This window comes from Cetorhinus maximus, chromosome X (assembly GCF_964194155.1).
Source record: "Cetorhinus maximus chromosome X, sCetMax3.hap1.1, whole genome shotgun sequence".
NCBI lineage: Eukaryota > Metazoa > Chordata > Chondrichthyes > Lamniformes > Cetorhinidae > Cetorhinus > Cetorhinus maximus.
In genome coordinates, this window is record NC_135917.1 from 14525072 (window position 1) to 14545225 (window position 20154).

The 20154-nt window shown below is 44.7% G+C and overlaps 1 protein-coding gene across 3 annotated transcripts in view; it reads left to right on the forward strand.

Moving 5' to 3' along the window:
* The window catches only part of LOC144672651 (SPRY domain-containing protein 3-like), a 275765-nt gene extending 257593 nt beyond the window's left edge, over positions 1-18172 (forward strand). For 2 of the 3 annotated variants that reach the window (XM_078534526.1, XM_078534527.1), the window contains exons 10-12: positions 13097-13236; positions 15059-16820; positions 16865-18172. In XM_078534526.1, the coding sequence (XP_078390652.1) occupies positions 13097-13236; positions 15059-15193 (275 nt within the window). In that variant the 3' untranslated portion in view covers positions 15194-16820; positions 16865-18172. Of the gene's footprint in view, positions 1-13096; positions 13237-15058; positions 16821-16864 lie in introns of those variants that run through there. The other variant, XM_078534528.1, reaches the window with a different exon arrangement.
* Positions 18173-20154: the final 1982 nt, after the last annotated feature.

Consider the following 20154-nt stretch of genomic DNA (forward strand, 5'->3'; position numbering starts at 1 on the left):
ACCTTGGGGTGTTTTATTATGTAAAAGGCGCAAATGAGTATAAGTTGATGGTGGGAAGTGGCGAGTAACATTCGCGCCACACATACCAGGCAATGTCCATCTCCAGCAAGAAAGAATCTTAACCATTGCCCCTTGACATTCAATGTCACTACCATCAATGAATCCCAACCCATCAACATCCTGGGGGTTACCATTGACCAAAAACTGGACTAGCCATATAAATACTGTGGCTCCAAGAGGAAGCAGAGGGTGATGGCACAGGGATGTTTCTGTGACTGGAAGTTTGTTTCCAGTGGGGGCCTTCAGGGCTCAGTGCTGGGGCCCTTGCTGTTTGTCGTGTACATAAATGATTTGGACTTAAATGTTGGGGGTATGATCAAGAAGCTCGCGGATGAGACAAAAATTGGTAGGGTGTACCAATTGGTAAAAAATTGGTAAATAGTGAGGAGGATAGCTGTAAACTGCAGGAGGATATCAATGGACTGGTCAGGTGGGCAGAGCAGTGGCAAATGGAATTCAACCCGAAAAAGTGTGAGGTAATGCGCTTGGGGAGGGCTAACAAGGCAAGGGATTACACTATGAATGGTAGGACCCTGGAAAGTATTGAAGATCAGAGAGACCTTGGTGTGCATATCTACAGATCCCTGAACGTTGCAGGGCAGGTAGATAAGGTGGTTAAGAAGGCATATGGGATACTTGTCTTTATTAGCCCAGGCATAGAATACGAGAGCAGAGAGGTTATGCTGAAACTGTATAAATACTGGTTAGGCCACAGCTGGAGTACTGTGTGCAGTTCTGGTCACCACATTATAGGAAGGATGTGATTGGACTGGAGAGGGTGCAGAGGAGATTTACCAGGATGCTGCCTGGGCTGGAGGGTCTGAGCTATGAGGAAAGATTGGATAGGCTGGGGCTGTTTTCCTTGGGGCAGCGAAGGTGAGAGGGGACCTGGTAGAGGTGTATAAGATTACGAGGGGCATAGATAGGGTGGATAGGAAGGCACTTTTTCCATTAGTAGAGGGGTCAATAACCAGGGGGCTTAGATTTAAGGTAAGAGCTAGAAGGCCAAGAGGGGAGTTGAGGAGAAAAGACTTGACAGGGTAGATACTGAGATTGTTTCCCCTGGCTGGGGAATCTAGAACAAGGGGACACAGTCTCAGGATAAGAGGTTGATCAAGGACTTGGATGAGAAATTTCTTCTCTCAGAGTTCTGAATCTCTGGAATTCACAGAGAGCTGGGGATGCTCAATCGTTGAGTATATTCAAGACTGAAGTTGATAGATTTTTGGGTACTAAGGGAATTAATTATAGGGTATGGGAATAGTTCGGGAAGGTGAAATTGAGGCAGATGATCGTCCAGGATCTTGTTGAATAGCAGAGCAAGCTTAAATGGCCTACTCCAGCTCGTATTTCTTATGTTCAGTGCTGTCAGACTGTCTGTTTACCACAAGTCTTGGATCAGTCCTAACTTCGTCCAGCTGAACATTGAGAAGACAGTCCCATTATTTTCAGTGAGCACCACAAACTCTCCTGATTTTCCCCTGATGGCATCCTCCTCCCCAACCACTGTCTCAGACTGAACAATAATGATATTCAACCTTGGTGGCATGGTCAACCTTGAGCTTGAACATCATCAATACCATTTACCTTCACCATCCCAGGAATGGCTACCTCTTCACCCCCAGCTCCTCACCACTGAAGCCCCTCTCCACAATTTTGTTACCTCCAGCTTTAATTCTTCCAATGCTTTGTCTTTCCATTGTCCACCCTCCATAAACATGGATGTTACTTGTATGGGCTTCCAGAAGACATTCAATAAGGTGCCACACAAGAGACTGTTCGAAAATACAGATGTGCATACTGTTGGAGGCAACCTTTTGATGTGTACGGAATTGGTTAGAAGGTAAGAAACTGTAGGAGAATGGGTATGTACTCAAATTGGCTGAGTGTAGTGCTGCCCCCAGGGATCTGTGTTGGGTCCTCGGCTTTTCACTTTATCAGTGATTTATGTATAGGAATAGAGAGCCGCATATTCATCGATTACTGATAACACTAAGTTAGATGACATGCTATGTAGTGTAGATGGTGGCTGAAAGTTGCAGTGGGGCATTGATAGATTAAATGGGTAAAACTGGCAGCTGGGAGTTCAATGTGGGCAAGTGTGAAGTCATCCACTTTAGACATGGGAAAATTGGCCCAGAGTGTTTTGTAAATGATGAAAAACTGGAAACTGTACAGGAGCAGAGTTAGGGATCCATGTACAGAAATCACTAAAAACTAGTGAACAGATAATAAAAATTAAAACACGAATGTAGTGTTAGGCTTCATCTCAAAGGGGCTGGACTAGTTAGACATTATGTTACTGTATAAAGATCTGTTTAAATCTCATTTGGAGTATTGCATTCAGTTCTAGGTAATTTCTTAATGTCATGATCTTGGTGGAGACCACTAACTTTTAAAAAGAAATTCGAACTCCCAGTTATCAACTGAAAAAATTATGCCACGGGAGTTCACGTTTGAAACAAAAACCTTCACTGTACAAGAGTTAAACAAAGCAAGTACTACTAGCTTAATACTATATTTCATAAACCTGCGACACCTACTATCTAGAAGGACGAGGGCAGCAAGCACATGGGAACACCACCACCTAGAAGTTCCCCATCAAGCCACTTACCATCCTAACTTGGAACTATATCGGCCGTTATATCCAAATTTGTTGACGATACAAAAATAGGTGGGCAGGCATGTTGTGATGAGGGCATATGGAATCTGCAAGGGGACCTAGATAGGTTGAGTGAGTGGGCAAAAACTTGGCACATGGAGTTTAATGTAGGAAAGCGTCAGGTCATGCACTTTGGTAGGAAAAATCAAAAGGCAAACTATTATTTAAATAGAGGGAGACTCCAAAAAAGTGCAGCACAGAGGGATCTGGGTGTTCTTGTGCATGAAATACAGAACGTTAGCATGCAGGTGCAGCAAGTAATTAAGAGGCAAATGGAATTTTGGCCTGTATTGCTAGGGGATTGGAGTTTAAAAATAGGGAAGTCTTGTTACAATCGTACAGGGTGTTGGTGAGGCTGCACCTGGAGTACTGTGTACAGTTTTGGCCCCTGTATTTAAGAAAGGATATACAGGCATTGGAGGCAGTACAAAAGAGATTCACTAGACTGATTCCTGGGATGAAGGGGTTGACTTATCAAGAACTGCTAAACAGGTTAGGCGTTTATTCATTAGAGTTTAGAAGAATGAGGGATGATCTTATTGAAACGTACAAGATTCTGAGGGGGCTTGGCAGGGTAGATGTTGAGAAGATGTTTCCACTAGTGGGGGAACCTCGAACTAGGGGACATAGTTACAGAATAAGGGGAGACTCATTTAAAACTGAGATGCAAAGGAATTTCTTCTCTCAGAGGGTAGTGAATGTCTGGAATTCTCTACCCCAGAGAGTTGTGGAGGCTAGATCACTGAAAGCATTTAAAGAGGAGATAGATAGATTTTTGAAATATCGGGGAGCTAAGGGCTATGAGGAGCTGGCATGAAAGAGGAGTTGAGGCCTGGGGCTGATCTGCCCCAGATCTTATTGAATGACGGGGCAGGCTTGAGGGGCCGAATGGCCTACTCCTGCTCCTATTTCTAATGTTCTTATGTTCCTTCACTGTCGATGGGCCAAAATCCTGGAACTCCCTCCCTAACAGCACTGTGGGTGTACCTACACTACATGGACTTCAGCAGTTCAAGAAGGGAGCTCACCACCACTTTCTCAAGGGCAATTAGGGATGGACAATAAATGCTGGCCTAGCCAACGATGCCCACATCCCATAAATGAATTTTTAAAAACGCATTCTTTAACCGGAAAATCTCAACAGACCACTCCTGTTCTACTTTTATTTCCACCCAAGAGTTCCTCTATACAGGTTCTTGAGGGTTCCTTCACTTCTCCTGGGCCAAACAAGATGCGCCACAGCTCTCAGGAATTCACTTTGATTCTCTCCTGTATTCCTGCTATTCTTCAAGATTCTTGGCGATTTCTTGGGATCCTTCCACTAGCATCTGGCTAGATGACCCTCGAACTCTCCTGCACCATCCCACTGTTTGTGGACTCCCTAGCTCAAACATGGGCCTCATTGCATTCTTGCTTAGTGACTCCAAATCAGAAAACACCCTTGGTTTCTGATAGCTCACTGCTACTGGCCTACAGCTCCTGGCCGATTCTCTCTACTTGTCTCCAAGCTGCTTCCAGGCTGACTTCAACTGCCTTTTCCGTGAGAAATCACAGATAAAACCAGAACCAAAATAAAACCTCCCTGCAATCTATCCCCACAGCAGCAGGGCACATGTGGAATGTCCTAGATAAAGACTTAAACTAAGTATCTCCAACTTTAAACCTGTCCTTTGATCTGAAAAGTATATGGATACTTTAAAACCTTCCCTTGTTTACCAGTTTCTTTCAACCGTTCTTTGATCTGGGAAAATTGCATGAATATTGTAAACCCCTTATTGAGGCAGCTGTAGACTCGCTGTCTCCATCACAAAACTCAGAGACGGGTCGCCCAATGTTTAATGTTTTCCACTTACAACTCTGACCTTATTAAATAAACGTAGGCCACCCTTTGAATTGCAATTACCCTGGGGCCAGAATTTTCCGGCCCCATAGGCATCGGGTATCATGGCGACAGGGGAGGTCAGGCATGATAGGGCGAGAAGGCCAAAAATGGGTTTTATGCCGTTGTAAAGCCAGTTTGAGATCGTCCGCTCCACCGTCAATGGCAGGACACGTTTCCCAATGCCAGGAATGTCATTTTAATACATTTGCATCTAATTATAAGCCCTGCTCACTCCCACCCCCCCAATGTCAAATTTACCGCCCACATCAGCGTGACTTCAGAACAGCGTGCTTCACGCCTTTAAGAGGCATGCACCTGGCCAGCTGAACTTCGAGGGGAACTCAGAGATGAGTGCACACAGCCTTTCACATCGCTTACGAGTATCGCCCATAGGACATCAAGGAAGTGGCGTCGCACATTCATTGGGGCACAGGCAAGTCACTTTTCCCAGCTGGCTTTCAGTGCAGTGCCAGGCCAAGGGCTTCAGTGCGGGTCAGACCGGGGCTGGGGAGCAAGGCAGCACAGGCAGACTGAAGGAAAGTCTCGAGCACATGCCGGGTGTTGGGCGAGAAGGGAGTGAGGGAAATGGCCAGGCACTTGGAAAAACTTGTCAAAAGTGAGCATTCTTCTGCAGCTCAGACCGTTCGGCTGCATCAGCATTGTAACACTTGGAGTCGGGCTTCTGAAGCTTTTCTGCCCACTCAAGCAACACAAAATCATGGAAGCATCACCAAATGCTCCAGAACTTTTCACCCCTCGGGCACAGTCTGCAAATGAATGTGCGTTTTAGGGGGCAGCAGAGCAATTGGCCAACTGGGCAAGTTGTACAATCCCCTTGTGAAAGGCGACCATGGCGCAGTCACTGGGGGAGGCGCTCACAGCCCCTTGCACTGTCTTTATTAAGATGTGGACCAGTATCCCCCATGGCTCAAGCTAACAGCACAGCCTTGCAGTGTGGGTTAGGAGAATGCCTGTGTCTGAGTTGAGAGCACAGCATGCAGTCCAGTGGGCAAAGATGTTGCCAATTGGTCAGGTGGAGTGGGGTGGAGGAGGGTGGGGTTTCGGACAGCCAGTGAGTGCGCTAATCTCTGTCCATCCAAGTGGTGGCCAGCACTCTTCTGCATGTGTGAAGGGGTCTTCAGACTTAAGTAAGAGAGGTTCTCAGGACACACGTGCTAACTCGCGTGTCTTTCTCTTTGATCTTGCAGGTGGGGGATATCATGATCAAGCCTGGTGATTTGGCGGTATGCCTCATGGCTTACAGTGACCAGAGAAGGAGAGGAGAGTGGCAGAGGTGCCTGGCTCAGCAAAGGGAGGAGCATCTCCCTCAAGATGAAGGGGCAGCAGGGTCTGCTGTGCACGCAGCTGAAGATCCAGCATGAGCCTTGGCTCAACAGACCCAGAGTCAATAGACAGCGCCTGGCATTCCTGCAGGTGACTGAGAACCAGTCACCAAAAACTGCACATGCCTCGGGAGCTGGTCAGTCACATGTGCCACCTGCTGCAGGATTTGGCGCCATGGAAACATGGAGGGCATCCACTGCCAGTGGCCATGAAAGTGACCGCAGCGCTCAATTTTTACACTATTGGCTCCTTCCTGGGCTCCACAGGTGACCTGTGCGGGATCTTGCAAGCCTCCACGCACAAGTGTATCCAGGAGGTCACGGGCGCCATCTTCACAAAGGCACAGGACTTAGTCCATTTCGCCCGGGATCAGGAAAGCCAGGATGAAAGAGCGCTGGGATTTGCCCAGATCTCTGGTTTCCCACAGGTGCAGGGTGCCATCAATAGCACTCACGTGGCACTCAGATCTCTGTGGCAACAAGCGGTCAACTACGTCAACCGCAAAGGTTTCCTCTCACTCAGTGTTCAGCTGTCTGCGACCACCACAAACACATCCTACAGGTCTGCGCACAATTCCCAGGGAGCACTCATGACTCCTACATCCTGAGCAGCTCTCAGATCCCTGACATCTTCCAGGGTCCACAGAGGCTGCAGGGTTGGCTCCTTGGGGACAAGGGATACCCACAGAGGCCGTGGCTGGTAACACCTGTGCGGCGGCCTCAGACTGCAGCAGAGCGACGGTACTGCGAGGCTCATGTCATGACCCAGACTTTGGTGGAGCAAACTATGTAGGCATTTTGAAAATGAGGTTCTGGTGCCTCAACAGGTCCAGTGGAGCACTGCAATACAGTCCCCAGAGGGTTTTGCGCATCATTGTCGCTTGGGCGCTACACAACCTGGTGCTGCAAAGGGGGAAGGACCTGGCTGAGGAGGAGATGGAGGAGCTACATGTATCCTCCAATGAGGAGGACATCGAAGGGGATGACGAGGATGAAGTCCTTGAACTTGAGGATGCCAGAGATGAGGCCATCACAAACACTGCTCATCATAACAAGGAGCCGTAGACAAGGAGACATTCTTGGGAGTTTATTCACAATAGTGAACTTTAAGCACAAGTGACTAACACCCGTGCCCAAGCATGAAGACAGATGGAGAGAGTGTAAGCAGGATGCCTGCCAGGCCAGATGAGAAGGATGCCTGGTATGTGTGTGTAGTGAGTGGTGCTATGGATGGGATGAGGACATGATCTGCAGGGCAGATGAAGGTGTGTGTGAGAGAGTGAATGGTGATGTTGCTTGAATTGGCAGTGAGTGAGATCCCTGTGGATGTGTGATGGGTTTGTGAGTTGAGAGTGATGAGAAGAGTGACTTGACTTGGCGGAACGGAGGAGATCACTGGGCTGCTGTCCTCTTTTGCGGGGCGTTGGCGCTGACCATCACTGCCACCCATGCTGGATTGGTGACCTTGCTTGCTGGTCTTTGCCCAGAGCGGGGGTAGAGGACTTCATGGCGCCCAAGGGAGGCGTTGCTAAATTTGGGGGCAGCATGTTTCCTCCCTTTGGCAGCCACGGCTTTGCAGCAGCTTCCAATGCCTTAGAGAGAGAGAGCTCTGTGCAGGGGCACCCTTTAAATATGGCACCCGGATTGTTGAAGGCCTGAGGTGACGGCGGGGCAGACGAATCAGAGGCTGTTCCCCTAGCGATCCGGCAGGTTTCCTGGGCACGCATTGTTAAAGAAGCCAAGAATGGACTGACATTGTGCGAAAAGCTGCCCTTTTTCCCATCTGCTACGACACTTTGTGCAAATCTGGGACGAGTTCACCCTCGGTCTGTTTACTAGCTTCTCACACCGGGAGCTTTCATTTCTCACAATCAAAAAAAATCGATCCCCAAACCAAAAGCTATATTCCTAAAACACATTAATCATGAGATTTCATATTCTTACTGTCTTCCCCCCCACCCTCGCTCCCCACACTCTGCCCCCTCTGTGAACAAATAAATTCTTTTAAGAAGTATTTAAAGGGAGTCTCCAGTGAGTCATAGAGTCATTTATGGTACAGAAGGAGGCCATTCGGTCCATCGAGTCCATGCTGGCTCCCCACAGAGCAACCCAGTCAGGCCCATTCCCCCACTTGATCCCCATACTCCTGTAAGTTAATTTCCTCTAACAGCCCATCCAATTTCCTTTTGCATTTTTTTTATTCATTCATGGGATGTGGGCTTCGCTGGCTAGGCCAGCATTTATTGCCCATCCCAAATTGCCCCTTGAGAAGGTGATGGTGAGCTATCTTCTTGAACCGCTGCAGTTCATGTGGTGTAGGTACACCCACAGTGCTGTTAGGGAGGGAGTTCCAGGATTTTGACCCAGCGACAGTGAAGGAATGACGATATATTTCGAATTCAGGATGGTGAGTGACTTGGAGGGGAACTTCCAGGTGCTGGTGTTCCCATGTGTCTGCTGCCCTTGTCCTTCTAGATGGTAGTGGTCATGGGTTTGGAAGGTGCTGTCGAAGGAGCCTTGGTGAATTCCTGCAGTGCATCTTGTAAATGGTACACACACTGCTGCTACTGTGCGTCAGTGGTGGAGGGAGTGAATGTTTGTGGATGTGGTGCCAATCAAGTGGGGCTGCTTTGTCCTGGATGGTGTCGAGCTTCTTGAGTGTTGTGGGAGCTGCACTCATCCAGGCAAATGGAAATCATTGATTGTGTCTGCTTCCACCACCCTCATGAGCAGCGAGTTCCAGGTCATTACCATTCACTGCATTAAAAAAATTTCTTCCTCACATTCCTTATTTTTTATTCGTTCATGGGATGTGGGCATCACTGGCTAAGCCAGCATTATTGCCCATCCCTAATTGCCCTTCTTTAGAGGGCATCTTAAGAGTCAACCACATTACTGCATCTCCTCTTGCATCTCTTGCCCAAAACCTTACATCTGTGTCCCCTAAGTCCTTGGACCATCAGCTAATGGGAACAGCTTTTCTTTATCTGCCTTATCCAAACCTGTCATAATCTTGTACACCTCCATCAAATCTCCCCTCAATCTCCTTTTGCTCCAAGAATTGTGTCAGTATTTACAAGCAAAATAGGTTTTCCACATTACGTTATCAAAACTCTTTAATTTTGCCATCTCTGTCAGATCTCCTCTCAATTCCCTGCTCCAGTGAAAAGATGGCCAGAGTCTTTATTAATAGGGCCTTAAGAGTACAAGTGCAAGGAGATTATGTTAAACTTGTATGAAACACTGGCTTGGCCCCACTGGAGTATCGCGTCCAGTTCTGGTGTCACGCTTTAGAAAAAATGTGAAGGCATTAGAGAGGGTGCAGAAAAGATTCACAAACATGATTCCAGGGATGAGGATGGTACATAGATGGATTGGAGAAGAGCAAGTTGAGAGGAGATTTAATAGAGGTATTCAAAAACATGAGGTGTCTGGACAGAGTAGATAGAGAGAAACTGTTCCCATTGGTGGAAGGATCCAAGAACCAGAGGGCACAGATTTAAGGTGATTGGCAAGAGAAGCAATGGTGACATGAAGAGAAACTATTTCATGCAGCGAGTGGTTAGGATCTGGAATGCATTGCCTGAGAGTGTGGTGGAGGCAGATTCAACTGAGGCATTCAAGAGGGAATTGATTATCTGAAGAGGAAGAATGTGCAGGGTTATGGGGAGAAGGTGGGGGATTGGCACTTGGTGCATTGCTCATTCGGAGAGTTGTCACAGACTTGGGGCCGAATGGCCTCCTTCTGTACTGTAACCATTCTTGATTTTGAGGCTTTGGCATATCCTCATAACCAACCATCTTATTGATTCCCTTCTTCACCCTCCCCATGGCCTTAACATCCTTCCTAAAGTAAGGCACCAAAACTGGGTCCAGTACTCTAACTGTAGGCTGACTAATGGTTTGTGATGGGATAGACAACATAGGAACATTGAATGGAAAATGGACCTAGAAATTTACAATAGGGAAAAATTGACTAAAGTGTGAAAAAGTGACAATAGGAAGTAGGGCTTGCAGGTCAGCCTGCCCCATTTCCCCCACTCGATCCCCATACCCCTGCAAGTTTATTTCTCTCACGTGCCCATCCAATTTCCTTTTGAAATCATTGATCACCTCTGCTTTGACCACCCTCGTGGGCAGAGAGTTCCAGCCCACTACCACTCACTGCATATATAATGTAACAATTTTTTAATTACAAAGCGTTTACAGCACAGAAACAGACCATTTGACCCAGCAGGTCCATGCCAGCATTTGGACTCTACACGAGCTTTCTAATAACCCTCTTCATCTGATCCTATCGGTATATACTTCTATTCAGATTGTCTGGTCATTATCACATTGCTGTTTGTGGGAGCTTGCTGTGTGTGAATTGGCTACTGTGTTTCTTACAACAGTGACTACACTTCAAAAAGTTGGCTGTAAAGCCTCTCTATAGTCATGAAGACACTCTATAGTCATGAAAAGTACCATATAAATGCAAGTCTTTTCTTTATTCGTTTCTCCCTTGTGCTTCTCCAGCTTCCTTTTAAATGTGACTATGCTATTCGCTTCCTGTGGTAGCAAGTTCCACATTCCTACCACTCTGGGCAAAGAAGTTTCTCCTGAATTCCCTATTGGATTTATTAACAACTATCGTGTATATTTTTATAAAATAAATATAGATGTCCTCATGGCTATATCTAAAACTTTTAAAACTGGACAAGGGACTTTTAAAGTGGCTGAAGCTATACCTGTCTGTGACCCTTGAACAAAAGGAGTTTTCTGGCAGTATCAGGGAAACTCTTACCTTGTTATCTCTGAAGAGACACTAACGACATCCGTGTGGGCTACACAGACCAGATTCAAAGAGAATTATACAAAGGCCATCTGCATTTCCTAACTCAGGTTGGCCAATAAGAGTCTATTCGTCTGCTAGGACAAAGGACCCCCCAACCTTCCTTTCAATTCTTAATGGTTGGAACATTTAACCATCTCAGGAACCCAGACAAGGGATACACATCCCTTGTCAAAGACAATATGGCGAGGTGGGAGTCATGTAATGTGAACCTTTAGCTGCTGGAACCAGTTATATTGCCTTGTTGTACTGCAAACTCAGTCTAGCATTTTAACATCTACAAGCAGCCTCACAGAAAGGGATCTCTGCCCAGACTGAATGCCTGGCCCCATCTACACTGTTTCCAGTGGAATTTCTGTACCATCGGCTACAAGACTGATGTATCTCCATGTGCCTATCTCATCATGGAAGTCAACTCTACTGGAAAAGTGAATTACACAGTATCAGTTTTCAGCCTGCCAACCTCTGTGAAGGAATACTTCATTGAACTTTGATTCTGGACTCTGGACCCACGTGAAACGATAATTCTGAATGCTGTGGTCTTTGCCCTGTAAACCTTTCTTTTCTCTATCCCTCTTTTTCTATATGAATGCACAGGCGGCTATGTTGCGACCCTCCTCCCACGTTTGAGTGTGTGCAAATAAATTAACCCTTTGAGTTCATCCTACCTCATGTTTGCTGTGTGTTTATTAATAGAAATTGGATCACACCAAAACCGAGGGGTTAGGAAATATGCCACCACTTATAAAAGGGGAAGCAAATAAAAACACCTTTCTGTTTACAGAACGGCAGTGAAAGGAGAAATTACTGCTGTTTAAATTAAGCCCCCCCGACTCCTGTCCTTAACAATATATAGAGATAAGCAACACTGACCCTGTGGGGAGCATCACTAGTTACTTCCCTCCACTCTGCGAAGCATCCTTCAACCAGTAGCTTTCTGTCCTTTAGACAACTTCCTAATGATTCTGTCGCATTAGCTTAAATATTGAGTGCGCTAATAGCTACACTAATAACCAATTTAAGATAATCAGCCAAGCTCGTAACGAAGCTCATTTGTACTTGCTAGAAGCAACATACATTCATACACAGGGACCCGTTCTCTTCAACCAGAAGGAATATGTTCAAGCCTCGCACTTTTTTTGTATTACCCAGGAGCTTGGGAAGCCCATAGTTCCCTGTTGCTTTCTCCATGGATATGCCTCAGCCAATCAGAGTCAACTTGCCAACCAATCAGCACTATTTTCTCCTGCAGTATAAATTGTTGGGATCATTTGAAATTTGGCATTCTTACATTTGTCCTGATGAGTGCAAGAACAGAAGCTTTGATAACATGTCTCTCTTTTCAGCAATGAATATTGTTATGAATGCACAGTACCGTTGTATTCCTTTTGTCCAGTGTTACTAATGAGTTAGTGTGGTTTTACAATTTAAAGAGCTACCATGCTTAGTGCAGTCAATTACCGAGATTGTGGCGCCGTGTGGGAGTGGGTATGTTAATGCTGCTGGAAACTCACTGCCAACATTCAACTTAGCCTGATCTGGCAAGGTCTATGGGTTCTGTGTGTGGGAATAGAAGAACCCCAGTAATCCCTGCATGCAGAGGAGCTCCACCACAGAAAAAATATCCAAACCTTTGTGTCTTATGGATAATTATTTCTGAGGCTCCTATTTCAGAGCCGACTTGCTGAGAGTTAGAATGCACTCTACATTGCTGTTGTTAAGATTTTGAGACATGACAGAAACTGTCTGATTTTGTCAAAATGTCATTTCTTACAAACATAAAAGCAGAATTTCCATTTGGAATAATCTTCATATCTTTACTAACTATTGATTGGAATGAGTGAGCATTTGCTTTTCTGCAGGTCTGTCAAATGTATAAGTCGTGTCCAGACCAGCAGTGGTCACCCCTTTACAGCAAGAGTTAGGATTGTAACTAGAAAACAGTATAAAGCACACTCCTAGAGACTGATCGATGTAAAGAGAACATTCTCCAGGCAGTTATTTAATTGTAACTTTTGAGTCCAAAATGTCATGAAATAATCATACTTCAATCCCAAAAACTTTAAGGAAACAAGTTGAAGTGAACCAGGATTTACATGATAGCCACATTCTACATCATAAGTGCCTGTCATATATAGATCCGGTTTCATATTCCTGTGGGCTAACTAATGAACCAGCCCCAGTTTGATGAAGCATCCTGCAGCCTAACTGTTCCCAGTTGGGCCCTATTCATGATTCCTGTTGTAATTTGAAAGTTTATCTATACCTTTCCCTCTAAGTACTTTGTCCTGACTGACATACGTATCTTTCTACAGCTGACAGTGATGACTGTGTTGATGCTGCAGAAGTGAAGCCCAAACAGAGGCGTGTGAGGAACATCATGTATTTTAATGATGAGGAGGAAGAGGACGAAGGAGAGGAAATGGAACAAGAGTATGATGGAAAGAAAGTAACAGTACGAAAGCACTTCTCTTGTCCACTGTTTGCTCTGTTCTACAGTCAGTTCTTTCTCCTGCTTCTGTAGAATGCTGGGCTGAGCAGATCAGTTGGGAATAAGGACAGGTCGGAGCTAAGTTATGTTACTGGCATATTCAAGTTGATGAGCAGTCCTGGTACTTGTGAGTGGAGAACCGTGGCTTTTGAACTTAGCATACTGGCATTTTGCACCTGTTTGTAAAGTCTACCTCTCCTTCCATTGTACATCATTGGCTGAACAAGAGTTCGGTGAAGTCATGTAGTCCCCTCTGACAGACACCTTTGTGTTCTAACAGTGCCAACAGACAATATGCATCAGTGCACTTATCTCTGCTCCTTCGAGGTTACTTGGGTATCACACAAGATGAGCTAGTTACAATTAAACATCACCTGGCAGATGGCTCTGTTCATGAACTGAGTTCTGCTGTTATGATCTACTTTTTGAAATGTCAAAGTCCCTGTGGAGTCACAGGATAGACTCAGTACCTCAAGCAATGTACAGAAAGATTTTCTGCTTCTATTAAAGGTCATCCCAGGAGCAGAGGTAACTGACACTCACCTGCATCAGTAATGAAACGTAGTTTGATTAGGAAGGACTGTAAGTGTAATGGACCATAGTGCAGGAGTAAAAGAGTTGAGGTCAAGAGCAAGTTATGATTAGATTATGTCAAATTAGGGGATAAAAGATTGCAGAAGTCCCAGAGTTTGAAAGTCCCAGGAAAGAATAGAGTAGGAGGCAATGTGGAAAGTCTCGATAGCAACACAGCAAGACTGCAGTGAAGTGAGAGAGAGAATGTCAGCTGGAGGTGAGGGAAGGGCTGCCCAACAGTCAACCTTGTGTTCTCGTCTGTGCAGAAATGAGAAAATCTTGTCTAGATTTGGAATGTTGTTAAAGGCATGGAGTTACCTTAGAAACTGAGTGAAGTGTTAGCTGTGGCTCAGTAGGCAGCACTCTCACCTCTTAGTCAGAAGGGTTGTGGATTCAAGTTCCACTTTAGAGACTTGAGCAGATAATTTAGGCTGACTCTCCAGTGCAGCACTGAGGGAGTGCTGCACTGTCAGAGGTACCATCTTTTTGAGAAGAGGCAAAACTGACTGACCACTGCCCTGGTCAATATTTATCCTTCAACCAACATCACTGCAACAGATTCATGTGGGACTCATCCGATTGTCGACTGTGGGACCTTGCTGTGTGGAGATTGGTAGCTGCATTCCCTCACTGTAAAACAGTGACTACACTTCATCGTGAAACATTTTGGGATTTCCTGAGAGAGATAATCAGGCACAACATAAATATCCTTTAAGAGAACAAAGCTGAAAGATTACAATTTGCCTTTGAATTGTAGCCCAGTGGGAGCCAAGATGTGAATTTGGAAACCTAACGTGTTTTGAGAGAGGTATCCATGAGTCATGTCAACTACAGCTAACGCATCTTGCATTGATGAATCAGGTTACTGACTGAATCCTCCATCAGCTGTGAGCACATCAGGACATTAATGGATTGGACAAATTCAACCTGAGCCCCTGTCACATTTTGCTTTGCCAACACACTGTCCCACTAACTTACCCGGGGCTGGTGTTGATTACAGGCTATACTGCTTTAATTTTACAGTATACAGGCAACACCATAAGACAGGTGTTCAATCACAGGTTGAGGGAGGTACCTTCTAATAAGAGCAGTGCACCAATTGTCAAAGTGTTGAAGCTCGAATTGAGACTGCCCATTTCTGTTGTTGCTATGTTCACCCTGTACAGTACCCCTCACTTTGCAGTGCACATTTTAATTTGAAAATCTCTTTCAGGTATTTTTTACTCGAAATGGAAAGATAATTGGCAGGAAGGAAGCACCAGTACCATCTGGAGGGTTCTACCCCACCATCGGAATGCTTAGCAACGGCGAAAAGGTGAAAGTTGACCTGCATCCTTTAAGCGGCTGAGCTCTTCATCCACTTCTTCCTGAACACAGCATGTTCTTCTTCCTACTGCCATCTACTGGCTGGGATGGAGCCCCTAACACCACAAAGGGTGCGCAATATTGACCATTATATTTGGCCATTTTTTGTAACTCTGCGATTCCATTGGTGTATTTAACAAACAGTTCCATAGGACAAGTGTCTATTTTGATTGTTTTCCTTCATTATCTGTTAAATCCTGCTTTAAAACACTAAAAATCCATTGCAGCTTTCAAATCTTTTGCAGTTACTGTATCCCAATATTAATTGATTACCTCAATTGCACACCCTTGGCATTTGATAAGACCAGTCCCTGATGCTGGTGTTTATGTGCACATTCAGAGCTATTAAACAATCATTACTAGACGGCAAAACATAAGAAGATCTGAATTTGTTTCCTCCTTGTTTGCTGTCGGCAAGCTGCTTTCAAAGGAATGTTTTCAAGGAGTCTGCTCCTGCCTGTCAGTACAGCTCTTCAGTGTCCTGAATTCAAGTTCACTAGCTCTTGACCTGAGATCCATGATCATCAGAGAAGACGCAGATATGAACTGTCCACTCCCCATACCAGGTTCTGTGTAGAGTGCCTTACCCACACTACTAACAGGGCTGCCCAACTGACCCTGTTATTATCATCACTGTGGTAGCAATCATTACAACCCAGCAACACAAAGTAAGGTGAGTGATCCCGTTAGGAAATAGCCCCACACCAATATCTGCCCTTTTCGGTTGGTATTGATCTACTGCAAATGAGCGTTCCTGTTCTTTCCTTCTATTGTACCGTTGGTACCAGTCAGTCTGTATTGTTGTAATGCTACCAATAGTATGCTGTTTCTCAGTTTGTAGCCCTAATATTTCTTCGGTGCATCTGCACGATACTGGGAAAGATGTGACGCTTTGGTCAGAAGCTTTGTGTTGCTATTGGAGCATGTAGATACAGTTAATGTACACTAAAAACACTCTGGGGGGAACTGAAGTCCTTGTCATTGAACTCTGGAAGTATCCGGATGGTGTGATACAGAGGAGGACTTTCTATGACACACCATAGTTCAGCTACAGATGCTCCTGCTTATACTGGGGATTCATTGGATGAAAAAGGACAGTGTCTAAAGAACGTCAGCATTTCATGAAAAGTTTGTTCCTCTTCAGACTAAGCGGAGTTCAGGTGCTTTTTGTGCCTGTAAAACATTCTCTTCACACACTTTACTTCCACATTCGCGTCAGCCCCTGTGTACAGAATGTTATAGAAAAACACTCAGCCCACTCACCTCTCCCCTGTGTCAAATAGACTTCATGAAGCCTTTGCAACTAAAATTTTTCTTTTAGCTCTCAAATGCTGAGATGTGCAGAATTCCTATGTGTAGGAAAGGTTTCTTAAGCCCCTTTTTACACTGTACGAATGCCACAGTTCCTGCTGTGTGTGAAATTTACAAAGGCCCTTTCAGGTTTGCTACTTTTACCTTGGGAGCTCACTGCATGAACACAATACCACGGCTTTCAGTGCAGTGCGCTCTGTCATTTTAAAATAAATCATCCCATCGTGAAGTAGGTAGGAAGTCGGGTGGAGAGTGGGGAGAGGCCGCCAGTGACCCTAACACTGTCCAACAGGGGGCGGGTCAGGAACCAGCCAGTGACCCAAGCCTGTCCAGCAGGGGCGAGTTGGCAGTGATCAGATGCAGAGACCTTGACTGAGTACTCCGTCCCATTAGCCCAGGGTGCTGAGGATGATTGATGGTTCCGTCGCTGTCAGGATGAGATCAGCGACTCAGCACCAGAGAAATGTTTTCTCGTAATATCGCATTTTAATTCCCATTAATAAGAGTTTTAAGTTTGAGAATAAAATAGTCTACAAGGAGTGAAAAGCACCGTGTAAGAACATGCGTGGTATTAAAGCGTCTTTTAGATCTACCCTAGACTCTTAGCATTGCACGACATAGAGTGAAACTTGGGAAGAATGCTCGTGGTAAGACGTGGAGATTATGTGGTTTATGAGTGAGAGCTATCTTTGAGTGTTAGCTGGACTTTCTCTCTCTCTTTCCCACACGGCTCCCCCCTCCCCCACACCCTTCAACCCCAAAGGTCCAAAATGATTTCAATATTCGGAACCTGACACGGCTGAAACATCACTTGTGACATAAATAACATAACTTGTATAGAACAGAGACAGATCAGTTTGAGGTAATGCTGCAGCTATCAGGGAGCCCATCTGGCTATTTAAGGCATTTAAAAAACAATCTGCTGCTTCCCCTTTTTAACCACTTCATTACAGATGTGGATTGAACCCTGCTAAAGGCTTCATAGTCCAGTCCTACTCTCCTTTTTCCTCTGTTGGCCAAATAGCGTTTTGGTATTTTCTGCAGCTTCCCGCTCTGCCCTGCTTGTTTGAGGTGATGGTGACCTTGTCCAGTTAGAGGCCCTGCTTGTGCTATGGATCCCTGTTCAGTAGTAACATGATTGACACTTTGTAAATGTATTTGATGTTAGACTCTTCCAGCTAACGGACAGAGATGTTTATCCTGTCTGAATCAGAGCTGGATTTGATGATCCACTGCACAATAAGTATGTGAACAGGAGCTGATACTGAACCATCTGATTTGCTTGCTGTATACTGCAAGCATTGTACTGAGGGAAAGGGACTTTTGAGTGGAAACCATTTCATTTTATGTACAATTTTTGAGAGATTTCTGTAACATTACTGTGTCTTAAGCTGAGGTTCCCTGAAAGGGGCGAAAACACTGAGTTCAAAGTAAAACATGGTTCCAGTTTCTCCCCACCTGATCTTTGATATAATTTGAGTGATTGTAAATTGCTTCTTGATTGTGGATATTTTTGAGAAATTACCTTTGGCATGTGGCAGTCTCCTACCAATTCTTTTGTACCAATAATCGACCTTGTGCACTATATTATATCAAAGATATGTACATAATTCAGATGTTTATATGCTTTAAATAAAAGATATTTCCATAATTGTGTGCTCTTTTCTCTGATCCTTGTCACTGTGTAAAGTATATCAAAGCTGATGCTGTTAACATAGGCTGTATGACAGCTTGGTTTAGACTCAGATGGTCGTGGATTCAAATCCCACTCCAGACACTTGCACACACAATCCCAGACCAACATTCTCATTGCAGTACTGAGGGAGTTCTTCACTGTCAGAGATGCTGTCTTTTGGTTGAGATATAAAACTGAGGCCCCTTTCAGATGGATGTTAACCATTCCATGGCAATTTTCAGAGAAGAGCAGGGGAATTATCCCCAGTGTTCCTCAACCATCATCACTCAAAACAGATTATCTGGTTATTATCACATTTCTGTTGTGGGATCTCCCTGTGCACAAATCAGCTGCTGAGTTTCCCACATTACAACAGTGACTACACTTCAAAAGTACCTCATTCGTTGCTGAAATAGCTCTCACACTGGGACTGAGAGGAGGCCTCAGTCATGAGTTGACGAAAAGGATTTTGATGCCTTTGGGTGAATATTCTGTTTTTCTTTTTATTGTTAGATATGTTTAAAAGCTTATACAAGAAGCAGCAGTATGTTGTAAATCAACAAAAGCATAATATATTCACAACAATTGATTATTAGAGAACAGACCATGAGTTTTGAGAATGCTATTTACTCAGGAGTAACTTGTCGCTGCATTTGGAACTTGTCTCATTTCAAGGATAAATTCCATGAGGGGAGGTTTTGAACTAATTTTGTGTGGGGGGGGGTGGACACCAAGATAAATAAGGGGCACAGAGAACTGGGGGAGACAAATAGTGCTCGAGTAACAAATAGTTCAGAAATAGGAGGGATCAGACAGGAGGCAAATGTGAAGCAGTTAAATGGGTTTGGAGTACATATGCATGGATACATAGGAAATGGTAGCTAAGGTGGATGAGCTGCAGGCATGAGTCACCATATTGGGATATATAGTGGCAATAATAGAGACCTTGTTCAAAGAAAGGATTGGGAACTTAATAATCCTGAGTACAAAGTATTTGGGGAACAGATAGGAAAAAAAGCCAGGGGGCAGTGACTGCATTGATCAAATAAACTATTGTAACGTAGGGACATAAAACTTAGGAGCAGGAGTAGGCCTCTTGTCTCTTTGAGCCAGCTCAGCCAATCAAGATCATGGCTGATCTGATTGTGATCTCAACTCCACTTTGCCATGTGCCCCCCCCCACCTAACCCTTGACTCCCTTGTCTATCAAAAATCTAACATTGCCTTGAATAAATTCAATGACCCAGCCTCCACTGTTCTGTAGGGAAGAGAATTCCCTCTGAGAGAAAATTTCTCCTCCTCTCCATCTTAAAAGGAAGACCTCTTATTCTTCAACTGTGTTCCCTAACACTGGCGAGGGATGATGTAGTTGAGGGTTCAAAGAATCTATTTGGTCAGAATTAAGGAACAATAAGAGAGGTATTGTGCTGCAGGCATAATATTGAGACGGAGATAGAGTAAATTTGCAGGCAAATTACTGAAAGATACAAGAACTACAGAGTAGTGCTAATAGAGGACTTCAACTATCTTAATACAGACTGGAATAGTACGAGTGTAGAGGACAAAGGGGGGGATTAATTCCTGAAATATGTACAATAGAACTCCCCTATTCAGTGTGTTTCTAGCCTAATGAGGAAGGAAGCATTGCTGGATCTAGTTCTGAGAATGAAGTGGAGTATGTTTCAGTGGGAGAGCATTTGGGGAAACAGTGATCATAATATCATCAGGTTTAGAATAGTTACAAAAAAGAACAAGGAACACTCAAGAAAAAAAACTTAACTGGAGGCAGTTTAACTACAGTGAGTTGAAATGGGATCTGCGCCAGGTGGATTAGAATCAAAAATGGTTCGGCAAATAAGTAATTAAACAATGGGAGGCCTTCAAAGGGATGGTTCAGGTACAGACGCAGTCCCCTTATGGGAAAAGGAAGAGTACCTATAACTGGAGCTCTCTGCGTG